At 56.5% G+C, this 12,402-nt stretch overlaps 2 protein-coding genes across 2 annotated transcripts; one reads left to right on the top strand and one right to left on the bottom strand.

Moving 5' to 3' along the window:
• Nucleotides 1-552: 552 nt before the first annotated feature.
• On the top strand, nt 553-4,725 carry EX895_003633 (uncharacterized protein; the record flags this gene model as incomplete). The annotated part of the gene is made up of 1 exon (XM_029884231.1): nt 553-4,725. The coding sequence occupies one exon, from the start codon at nt 553-555 to the stop codon at nt 4,723-4,725; it is 4,173 nt and encodes a 1,390-aa protein (XP_029738941.1).
• A 571-nt stretch (nt 4,726-5,296) lies between these two features.
• EX895_003632 (uncharacterized protein) lies at nt 5,297-8,827 on the bottom strand (the record flags this gene model as incomplete). The annotated part of the gene is made up of 1 exon (XM_029884230.1): nt 5,297-8,827. One exon carries the CDS (start codon nt 8,825-8,827, stop codon nt 5,297-5,299), a length of 3,531 nt encoding a protein of 1,176 aa, XP_029738940.1.
• Nucleotides 8,828-12,402: the final 3,575 nt, after the last annotated feature.

Raw genomic sequence — 12,402 nt, 5'->3', positions numbered from 1 at the left:
GCGGCCCGTGAAGAGGAAGCCACTCGCCGACGACTCTCACACACCAACAGCTATTTAGGGACAAAGGAATCGAGAAACCCGGCACGGCACAGCGTTGAGGCGGAGTTGGGGACTCACTGCGCATAGGCTACCTTTTCTGACACTATTTTTACTGCGTGTGTTTGTGTGGAGGTGTGACTACATTTTTGTTTTTGGGAGAAAACCAGGCAGCCTGCGAGCTCAGCGAGCGTGACACAAGCGGACAGGCACAGAGCAAAAGAAAGGCGCGCGTGCCGAGAGCTGTAGTTGCATGCGATGCCTTGCTTTCACACACTGAGACAGAGCCACACAGACAGCGCTCTCGCCCTCTGTCACACAGCCTTCCTTACGCCTGCCCTCTGTGGTAACTGACTCAGTCAGCACCACCCGCCATCCGTCCGTTGACCGCGTCCGCTCGCTTGTCAATTTTATCGTCACCACACACAACCCTGGATCGTCGAGACTCTCTCTAGCTCGATTGCATTCGGTGTCGGTCTTCTCGTCGCTCGTCTCAGCAGCACGTATCATCGGAGCATGACCGATCCCTCTTTTGAATCTGTTCCTTGTCCCATCACCACCACCACCACCACCACGACCGACTCCTCCTTTTCCGACACTCGCCCTGCACCCCTAGCCACCTTGATGCCCACTGCTTCTACGCCGCTCCATCAGCAGCAGCACCCTGGGTCAGACGCACCACCGCATTCCAGCACCTCTCGCGCCGCCGTTCACTTTTCGGCACTTCCGTCGGCGACAGACCAGCTGCTGGAATCCAATACAGACACCTCCGCTCCTCCGCTCTCTCTTCGTGGCATTCATCGCTCTCTCGCCGCGCACCTTCAACATCGCACTCCACCGCGTCAGTCTCGTCCATACGCCGCAGACATTAGCAGCACTTCAGAGTCTTCAGGTTCGCCTAGACAGCGCCTCTCCACCATCTTTCAGAGGCGCAGTAGCAAGCATCCTCAGAATCGCATCGACACCGCTTGCGAGTCAGCTCAGATCGAAGCCCATCCTGACCCTCCATCTCTTGCTCCCAACCTTGAACGCATCGGTACGCACTCGGCAGGACTCGTGACCGGCTCACTCCTCCCTCGTAGGAGATCATCCAAGCGAGACCAGGTCAGGATGGTTGGCTCCCACCTTCAACATGCCTTCCGCTCCTGGTTCAAGGAGACCGAGAAGGACGGCACTCCACTTCTGCCCGTGCAGCTCTCGAAAAAGTACGACGTGCTACCCCAGGTGCTTGGCCAAGGCTCCTTTGCCGTTGTCAAAGCTGTCGTCGAGAAATCCACTGGCACACAGCGTGCACTCAAGATCATCGCCAAGAAGCCGCTCAAGGACAACAACGAGAAGATGCTCAAGGAGGAGATCACCATCCTTGGCAAGGTGGAGCACCCCAACATTATCAAGATGTGGGACCTCTACGAGACCAAAGAAGGCGTCTTCATTGTCACTGACCTCTGCCGTGGCGGAGAGCTCTTTGACCGTCTCGTCGAAAAGGTCCACTACAACGAGTTGGACGCCCGCCACATCATGAAGCAGATCCTCGAGGGCGTCGCCTACCTCCACGAGCACGACATCATCCACCGTGATCTCAAGCCCGAAAACATCCTGTTGCGTGACAAGTCCGACCCAAGCGACATTGTCATCTCCGATTTCGGCCTTTCGCGCTTTATTCCAGATGAGGGCTTGCTCATGACCGCGTGCGGCTCTCCGCAGTATGTCTCGCCCGAGGTGCTGCTTGGCAAGGGCTACAATGCTGCCGTCGATATATGGTCTTGCGGTGTCATTGCCTATGCGCTTCTGGGCGGTTACACGCCCTTCTACGGCGAAGACCAGCCCACTCTCTTCCAGCAGATCATCAAGATGCAAGTCGAGTTCGAGCCAGAGTACTGGTCCGAGGTCTCTGACACAGCGAAGGACTTCATCCTTCGCTGCCTCTGTCCCGCAGACAAGCGCATCACCGCACGCGAGGCTCTCGCTCACCCATGGCTCGCCAATCTACCTCCACTGCACGAGGAGAGTGCCAAGGGCGCCTGCCTCAAGGACCGCGCCCTTCGCAACCTCACCGCCATGCGCAAGCTTCGCAAAGCCGTTACCGCTGTCGAAGCCGTCAACCATCTGCAGCGACTGCACGCGCTTCGTCAACAGAACGGCGGAGCGTTGCCTCAGAAGCAGCAGTCTCTGCTCAGTGTTGCAAGCTACATCCAGTCGTACAAACGCGGCAATTCGCTGCTGCCCGATACTCTCGAAGACGATTCAGCCGCCTCCCCACCACCCGAACCCGATGTCACTACGGTCCCTATGGCGGTCGAGCCCACAGAAATGCACTCTGCGACAGACAAGGAACGTACAAAAGAGCGCGGAGATTCCGCCATGGCCCTCGACTTGACCGTCATGATGGCCATCATGCCTGAAAGCTGGGGCCGTCCGGCGTCCACGCCCATTTCCAATGCTGCGCAGGGCGGTGCATCGGGTACGGCAGCAGTGGCGGAGGCTGCCGAGTCCACAGTCAACCGCGGCCGCGACCCGACTGCAGAGAACGCCGACTCTAGCAAGGACAACAACGAAGGAGCAGCTGATGGGCAGGCGAGTCCTTCCGCTTCGTCTACGGGCCAATCGGAAGCCACCGTTCGGCCATCAGCGGCCCCACAGGCTGCCTCAGCCGGCCAAACTCGTCGTACCAGCAGTTCTGTCAACCGCAAAGACAACGAGTCAACAAAGACGCTCACATCGCTCTTGGACCAGTACAAAAAAACCGAACTCCCCGCTTCAGCGCGTCTTAACCCGACCGCCAAGAGGACGCAGCCGACCAAACTTACCTTCAGCAACGCTTGGCGCTACTTACCCTTCCTCGTTTCGCAAGGTGTCACCATCGGCACTGCAGTCGCATCGCACGCCATCTACGGACCAGCTAAGAAGTCGTGGGGTATCGAGACCTCCATCCTCACCCGAGTTTTGCGTGACGTCGCCGATTACTCCGAATTCGCTTCCATCGAAGGTCTGCAGAGCTTCTTTGATCTGGGTGCCTTCCTGCCCACACCCAAGGACGGTCTGATCACTCCGGTGACGTTCCGCGTCAAGAAGCGCGGCTTGCGCGGCTTTCTCGCCGAAGCAGATGCCGCCGAGGATGGCAAGCGTGAGATCAGCGCAGAATGGGTCGTCGGCAAACAGACCTGGCGTCGACTCCAGGCAGAGTGGCGCAGCGGTAAACAGAAGGGCAAGGAACGTGTCATCCTCTACATCCATGGAGGCGCCTACTTTGTCATGTCGGCTGCCACGCATCGTCCGCTCACCATCTCGCTCTCCAAGTACACCGAGTGCCGCGTCTTTGGCATTAATTACCGCCTCGCGCCCGAGACCAAGTTCCCAGGCGCACTGCATGACTGCGTCGCATCCTACTTCCGTCTGACTGACGATCTAGGCATCCCGCCCAGCAACATTGTGCTCGGAGCTGACAGCGCTGGTGGCGGCCTTGCTCTTGCTCTGATGTTGTATCTCCGCGACAACGACTATGAGATGCCCAGCGGCGCTATGCTCTTCAGCCCTTGGGTCGATCTGACCATGTCCTGCGACTCTTGGGATACCAACGCCGAGTTCGATTACCTGCCCATGCCCAAGTCGGGCGACCACATGAACCCAGTCTTTGCATATCTCGGAGAAAACATCGACAAGTACCTCACCCATCCCTACGTTTCTCCGCTCTTTGGTGACTTGCACGGTCTTCCTCCCCTGCTCATTCAGTGTGGAGACGCCGAAGTGCTGCGTGACGAGGTGACGCTGCTAGCCCACAAGGCATCTCTGTCAGGCGTCGCTGTCCGCCACGAGCTCTACGAGGACTGTGTCCACGTCTTCCAAGCTTTCCTGTTCCTCGACGCAAGCCGCAAAGCCCTGCAGAGTGCGAGACACTTTGTACGCACCGCGCTCGACAAGCGAGGCAAGTCGCGATCCTCGTCGGCCACCAAACGCAGCGAGGCGGCTGTCAACAAAGAGATGGCCGGCAGCTCAATGCAGACGCCACAGGGCGACAAGGCCAACCCAGCGACCGGAGAAAAGCAATCCGCGACTGCCTCGTCAGGCTCGTCTGCTTCCAAGGGCAAGGCGCCGAGCGGCACCCTCACGCCCAGCACTTCCTCCGACGCGGTGGACGGCGGGATCAAGGAGATGGTTTCGTTGCCGCACTCGCGCTCTGACGGCGATGTCGACGTTGACGACGACGATGACGATGCGGAAGCAGGCGCCCTTCCTGCTGGTGAAGAGGAATGGGAGCTGGACGGACGGCCCTCGGGCGAAGAGCACAGGCCTCCGCAGGCACAAGCTGCCGGGCTGCCGGCCAGGGTAGCGCAGAAAGCGCTCGGTGTCGACGATAAAGCAGTCACGGAAGCCACAAGCGAGGGCACCAAGCAAGAAAAGCAAAAGGAGAAGCAGGAAGGTGCATCCGAGTCGTCCGGTCGCGAACCGTCGTTGCTTCAGATGTCAATCGAAGAGGCGCGCCTGCGCGGCCAAGCAGGAATGCAGCAGCAGCTCTCGTCGGATGCCCCTGCACTCAGCAAGTTCCATGCTCCCGCCAAGCCACTGACGCCCAAGATGCGACGCTCCAGCAGCGGCAAGGAGCTCACTACCCTGCTCAAGTCGTTTGAGGAGAGCAATAAGAGCGGCGGTTCCGGTCTCAAGACCAACGTCTGGACGCCCTCCAACCCTTGAAGATGCATACACAGCGTGGGCCAATTGATGCCGGTTGCGCACAAGAAAGAGACGTAATTCTAACCTTCATGTTCATTCTTCATTCGACTTCCCAAATAGACCGCAATGCAATGTTTTTCTCAAGGACAGACTATGTGCATGGTGGAAGACGGACAACAGCAGCAGGTACCGTACCAGCACGAAAAAATCGTCAGGATGGACGACGAGGTGTAGGCGAGCGCGTTCATGGTGTGTAGTGGCAGCGTAGCTGTTTCAGTCCGTCATGATGCCCGTGCAGGAAGCGTCTTCTCGGTCAAACGAAACGTCGGAATACGACAAGTGTCGTCGGTGTCTACGGACTCGTGCTAACTTGCAAATGCCAAGGGGTCATCAACGCCGGAAGCCACTCAGCCTGGGTCTGTCCTTAGTGAAACGGCGCTCGTCCATCACTGAACAAGGCGCCGCATTTCAATCATTGACTCGCAGCTCTAAAATCACTAAACAGGCGACGTTGAACAGACCAATTGCATGCATGCAAGTACCAGCCATCTACAAAGCGGAGCCGATTGACGCGGCAGGGTCTACCATGGGATTAGAACGAGAAGCGAAGCAGCGCCGGGTTGAGGACGATGGGATATATCAGGTGAGAAATCGCCGTCAGCAGCAATGGCCAGTAGGTGAAGAATCCCTGGATCGACCAGCTGAGCGGCACGATGGCAGTGATCTGCATGATAACCACCGCAGCGATCGTCACAGTGCAGAGCAAGATGACCCTCCAGAATCGCTTCCAGATCAGCGGGACCTCGAGGAAAAAGTTGCTATCCGCCAAGTCCTTGTTGGTTGCACCCCAGGTCATGTCGATTCCCAACGGATGCGAGAGCAGCGCCGTGCACACGTGATACGACAGTCCGCCAAAGAACACGAACATTGCCGGCATCCACGCAGCATGCTCCTTGATCAAGTTGAACAGGCTGTCCACCTTTGTTCGGTAGCGCGCGATGATCTGACTCACGTTGCCGCCGATGGTAAAGACAACGACGACAGCAACCCAAATCCGGAACGGCGTCAAGAACGAAGGATCCAGCACAGGGTAGTACCACCCTTCGATCAGGTACAGCGTCCACGTCATGGGGAAGGCGGCAGCGATGGCGTAGTAGCTAAAGATGTAGCTCGATGCCGAAAATTTGTAGTGGATCGGTGCCGAGCTGCAGAGGAACGTCTTGAACAGAGGGGTGAACGGTCCCTTGAACGGCCACTCCCACAAACGATGAAGAACGAGCTCTGAGCAACCAAAGGCGTACTTCTGCCATCGGTTCAGCTCGTCGTCGCACGTCAGCGAAACACCTTCCTCGAACCCGTTGTTCGAGTAGGTCGCCCAGCGTGTAATGTAGCCCGACATGAGCAGCCGCAGCGCCATGTCGAAATCCTCGGATACGTGCGATTCGGACCAGTACTTGAGCACGCCATCCTCGGGGTCGATGAAAGCAGCTTCTTGCATGGCCGACCAGCGCAAGATCGCATTGTGTCCCATGAACGGAGCTACGTCTCCGTTGGCCACCGTAAAGCTGATGGCAAAGTTGACCAGTCGGGTGAAAAAGGCGATGCAAAGCTCAAAGTAGCTATCCGAGACCAGCATGACGCCCGAACAGTGCTGCAGAACGCCGATCTCGGGAGAAAGCGTCATCTCGGTGGCAGCGTCCAGCAGGCAGTCCTCGGGCACTCGAGTGTCAGAGTCGATCATCAGCACCAGCTGGCCGATGCGGATGTTTCCCTTTGCCTGTGCCAGCGGGTGCATCTTTGCAAGACAAGCCTCGAGGCAGCGTCGATACAGCTCTGTCTCGTCGGCGTCCGTCCAGTCTTGCGGTCCCAGAGCCTGCGACAGCTCGTCCTCTGCAACCGGGGTGATCTCGGCTTTCTCTTCGACATGGTGCGTCTCGCCATCCGTACCCGTACCCGTACCCTGTTCGACGCTACGGTCCAGCTTGAGGTAGCAGGGGTCGTCGTGAAACTTGCGCAACTGGGCAAAAGTATCGGGTCTCTGTTCGTCCATCATCTTTTCAACGGCTACGGACAGGTGGCAGGTAAAGTTGAGGTTGGACGCCTTTTTGAATCGACCCTTTCGCACGTAGCCGTCCTTGTTGTGGCCAGGCCGTGCGACCCAGCCGACGTTGTTGCGCTCGTAGAACTCTTTACGGATTGTTTGCTCTTGTTCGTCGACCAAGAGCATGCCGTCTTCGGACACGACAATCCCGGCAGTTCCGCCTTGCAGCTCGTACGTGGTGATGGCCTTCTTGACCGACTCGATCGTGGGCATCAGTACGCCTTGCAGCGACTCCTTGTAGACTGGCATCTGAATGGTCACGTGAGGAAGTTCGCCCGTCAGCTTGCGTTCCGGTGCCTTGCCCGAGTAGTAGAGCGAGTTTTGGTGCAGCTGGTTGACGGGCCCGATGATTTGGATGATGATGCCGATGATGTTATCGCAAAAGAACAGGATAACGGGGAACATGACCAACATGATCGGTGTCAAGGCCATACGAGACCAGTTGCCGTCCCTCAAGCTGTGCTCGAACAGCTTCGAAGTGAACAGGAAACAGATGAGAAGGTCGAGTGCCACAGCGAGTCCGTGCTGGACAGGCGCGATATAACTGAGCGGTCGTTGCTCGTACTCGTCAGTTTGCTTTTCGTAGTCCAGCTCGCCGATCATGCCGTCGTCCCAGCGCTGTTCTATCTCCCCACTCGACGACATCGAGCTTCGCGAGGACTTGGACTGCAGATTCGCCAAGCTCGATGACGTGCTTTCGCTTGGCCAGGTATCGATCTTGGCCGTTTCAGGCTTCCGAATGGACGCGGCTGCTCTGCTGAAAGAGCTCGATCGGGAAGTCGAGACGGGAACCGCATCGACTTGGAGGATGGCAGAATCTGCTGCAGAGTCGGACTCAGTAATGCGGTCCGAGAAGGACACATGCCTCACGTGCGAGTTGGGTCGCAGCATCACCGACATTGGCGAAGCAGGCAGATTGGCGAGACTGTCAATAATGACCTCCTTGCTCTCGCCATTCTCAGCGTCCGAAACGTCGTCAGGGGCGATTGCAGTGCCTGTACCGAAGAAGTACGGAGATTCCCTTGTGTAGCTTCGCTTGTGGTTACGGGCCGTTTTCTCCAGCTTGGTTTGGTTGAGCGCAGTGGACAAGGCGGTCGACGAGATCGAAGTGAAGGACGAAGTCGTCGGCGAAGATGGAATCGAGTTGGTCGCTGAGGTGGAAGGACTGAGAGCCGAAGGGGATGCCAGCGCGGGCGTAGAAGCACCGGATTTGGTGGCGACCATGACGTTGTTAAGGTTACTCTTGTAGCTGCTGTTCCACACAAGCGTGATCATTCTATCCTCGAGGTCTTTGGCTCGCTCTCGTAAGATCTCTACCTGGTCGGCCCACACGACCAAGGTGTTCTCCAACCGGATGAAGCACGCATTCTGCGCCTTTCGCGCCGCTGCCAGATCTTGCATCGTGTCGACGACCTGGATGTTTTGTGAAGGCGTGATGGGGACATGGGTCATGGAATGCGCCAAGCGTGTCGTGATAGCCGCCACCACGGCCGAAGTCAGCGTCATAGCAGCCTCGGTGTTGAGGACGGCGACGGAATGGCAAAAGTGCGAAAGCCGCTCGTCGTTGGAAGGACAGACGACGTACTGGCCCTTTCCGTATCGAATTGCGACTCCGCTGGGGACTTCAATGCCCGTGGCACCGTCCGTCTGGCCAAACAGACAGTCGCGCTTGAACGCTCTCCAGAGATGCATGGCCATCAGCTGGTAACCCTCGCGAGCGTCGATCCAGCTGGTACCATCCAAACTCGGCGATGGCCCTTCAGGTAATGCTGCAATTGGTGTGTCCATGCCGGGTGCGGCTGCTGCTTTGGGCACCTCGTGGGTGCTCAATGCCCTTGTGAGCACAGGCGCTGCTGGCAGAGACATGCGTCCCGATCCGGCATTAAAGGAGGAGCTCCTGGAGCCTTTGCTGACTGAACGCTTAGGCCTGGGTTGAAGACCTTGGTTGGTTTGTTGTATCGCCTTGGCTTCGCTAGGGCTTTGAGGTGCAGAAGCGGTGTTGTTTTCGTTCCTAGGAGACATTGCTTCCTCGGAAGTGGTCCGCCGAGAAAGATCGTTCGTGTTTGAGGAGTACGCTGTTACTGAGCGACGCTTAACAATTGCTGGCCAGAGTTGATCTCGAAGCAAGTGTGAGGAAAGTGTAGCTTGGAAGGGATGATTCGAAAGAACGAGGATGCTTGCTCTTCTTTCAGCACCTTAAGTACTTTGCTGCTTCGCGCCTGTTGATTTTGAGCTACCTGGCCCTTCATCATCACCAAGACTTCAGTCCTTGGTGACCAGCATTCTACGAAGTCGGGTTTTGGACACAATAACCTCTTTTCCGGCGAGTAAGGGGCTTTTGTTTTTCCCTGCATGCCCCAGATCTGGGATCTATCATGAATGCCGACCAAGATCTCAGGTCTGAGTTCGAACCTGGACCGATGGCTCCCACGAGGCACATCCAGTAACAGTTGGTCGAGCCAGCAAGGAGTTGATGCTATGCTTCCGAGAAAGGCCCAACAGTTGGCACAAGACGAGCTGTAAAGAGTGACGTTGTGTCTGGGTCTGGTTTAGCTGAGACCTGGCCAGGACCTGGACAAGAAATACCTACGGCTCTGTGGAACCTATCGATCAATGTACATGCCGCTTTAATCAAAGTCAGTCAGTTACCATACATGCCTGAAGTTTGTCCGAGACATGCTGTTCCAAGCGTGTGTAGAAAAGCAAAAGTCTCAGAACAGAACAGCTATACTTGGGCTAGAATCGATGCCCTAGTGATAGAGTGGCAGAAGAAGCATTAGGTGAAACGAATGCGAAGCTGGTGCAACTGAAACAAGTAAGTTGCTTGCATCGGGGCTCAGACGTGGGAAACGAAGAGCAGATCGATGCGTCAATATGAAAGCATTCGGAGATCTTCTTGTCTTGAATAAGATAGCATGCACAGAGTGCGGGGACGTCGAAAGACAATGAAGCGAACGATCTTAATCCGACGTGGAAGGTCATCTACTATGGACTTTGATTGCGACAAGGCAGCAGATTCCTTCACGGCAGCCTCTGCGGAAGGCAGGTCGACTCAACAGAGGAGCTTGCTGGCAAGGAGAGCGAACACAGACATGCTGTCCGAATGCGAATCACTTCAAAGGAGGTAGAGTATCCGAAGCGGCAATGGCGAATGTCACTAGCCCAATAAGAGAGAGAGAGAGAGAGAGAGAGAGAGAGAGAGAGAGAGAGAGAGAGAGAGAGAGAGAGAGAGAGAGAGAGAGAGAGAGAGAGAGAAGGACGCGGCAAAGTAGTGGTAGGCAGGAGCGTGCCTATTTCGATCTGTTTACTCGCATCATAGCAGACTGGCATAGCGTATTCGATTCGGACAGGATACAGGACCAGCTCGGCTTCAGAATCAGATTCGGGCATGGTCAGCACGGCCAGCTCAGGCGTGGCACACTGAGGCGCCCTGTGGCCTTTGACTGTCAAGTAGGGCGAATTGGTGCTGGGCGCGCTGCTGCCTGAATCAGATTGAATCAGAAAACAAGCGTCTCATCTGGGCTTCCATCAGGGTTCTAGCGTCGATTCATGCACGGGCAACACGGACCCGTTGCATCGGACCAAGGCAGCCAAGGCAGCCAAGGCAGCCAACATGTCTTGCACGAGGCAACTGTTCATTTATCTGAGACAGACAGCAGCTCCTCGCAACTCCGACGTCCACGCGGTTGCTGGCGCCCTTTCCTTGTATGCCCGTTTTCGCTTCATGTCTCGCCCGGCCACTTGCGACCCGAATTGTTGCGTCTCGATTGGATCCAAGTGCCTCTGTAGTCGCGGCGAGCAGCGAGCAGCGAGCAGACATCGCCTTGGGTACCACGCACACAATCGCTTTTCCACCGTCCCGAGTACGCACTGAAGCACTGTTTTGTTAAGTCTGGCCAGCCTGTACTGCCCCGCTACGCCTCTCCTCTTGAGCAGAGCAAGGGTATAAGAGTCAATTGTTGCGTGCCTACTATTCGCAGGGCGGATCAAAATACATGCCAACCATGCTCAGTGGCTGACTTGACCGGCCAGATTCCCCTTGCCAAACCTGAATGGATGGACCAATTCATCTCCGCTTTCGGCAGAAAGGGTTTGCAATGGTGTACCATTGCACTGCACTCAACCTTGTTGGTTGATTGATTTCTAAGCGCCCCAATGGTTCACTGCCTTGGCGGAGTTTAGTTTCCGCCTGAGCTTCGAGACGTCTTATTGGCTCAGCTTTGCGATCGTAGTGCGCATCGGTACGCTGCACCGAATGTTTGGTCTTCCGCCGGCCCTCTATTCTCCTATAACAGCCATCGCCTGCAGTTTGCTTGCCAAACATCGCCTGACGCTCTACCGATGCAAATTCCTTCCGAGCCAACAGGGGATCTCCATGTCGCATCTTAAACTCGCTTTGGTCGTCCGTCAACCTTCTGTCTGGGTCTGTTCTTGTGCCTGAGCCTCGGCAACCTCGTCGAGCTCGGCCCGCTTTTTTCGAGCTCAGCTGGGCATCAAGTCAAGTGTGATCGTCAGACATCTGCGTGACTGCAAGCCCTGGTCCTTGTTCTGCTACTGTCCCCTTGTCAGATGCCGTCCACTGGGAGCCTTTCCCACGCTTTGCATGCTTATCCAGACACGTCCGCTCCCTTTTTCGGTACCAGAGCCTACGCTCTGTCCGGCTGATCACGTCGATCACTCACCTGGGCTGCTGCCGACCAAGCAGTTCGACATCTGTTCATCTTGTCAGTTTCGCCAACCGAGATCTTTCTCAGAGTTCTCACACTCTGCACAGCCTCTCTCGCCGCATTCGTTGGTCGCTACAGATCAACCCGCGTCAATCCTAGTTTTGGGCGAGGCTGTTTGTCGTCTGGCAGCGTGCATACATCCGCCTTGCTCTGCTTCTCGCATCGACGCCGTTCCGCTTCTGCATCCATGTTGAGTTTCAGCTCCAGCCGCAACCGGGTGCCTATACCTTCGAGCGCTACCGCATTCGTCGCCTTTCACTTTCATTAACGCACATGGCTCGCGCGCTTCCCAATCATTCCAACCTGTCGAGAAGCGCAAGCGAGCCTTGGCTCTAGCCTCGCCCACGAGTCCAGTCTCAGCACACCTCGCACGTCCAACGTCAACCGCACCGCACCGCTCGGCGCAGCTGCACTGGAAATCCCCTGTCTACTGTATCTCGGTCGCTCGTTTATGGTACACCACTCAGCCTTGTATCTCGCGCTGGTCGCCAGCTAACACGTTTTCCACGTTCGCTGCACGAAACATATGCAACCACCCTATCGATAAGATAGATCTCCGAGCTGTTCTTGGTGCTCATCGCCGCAAGCCACAAGTCGAGATGACTGACGGTCCAGGAAACAAGGCACAAGCACAAGCGAATGCGGACAATGTCAGCAGCAACAGCGCTCGACGATCATGTATCCCTCCGAACACGGGCAAGCCGCACGCCAGCGACTCTTCCATCACCTCTCCTTACCTGTCGGTACCAGCAGCTGTCGCCGCACTTGTGGCAAGACTTCTGCCAGCTTGTTCCACCGCTTATAATCCACACAGTCTCTGTGAATCTTCTCAGGCAAGCTCCTCTAACCATTCAACTCCAACATCGCAGC

Source organism: Sporisorium graminicola, chromosome SGRAM_22, assembly GCF_005498985.1.
Source record: "Sporisorium graminicola strain CBS 10092 chromosome SGRAM_22, whole genome shotgun sequence".
NCBI classification, from domain to species: Eukaryota; Fungi; Basidiomycota; class Ustilaginomycetes; order Ustilaginales; family Ustilaginaceae; genus Sporisorium; species Sporisorium graminicola.
Note: the sequence above shows the minus strand (reverse complement) of the source record. Positions and strands in the feature narration are given on the sequence as shown.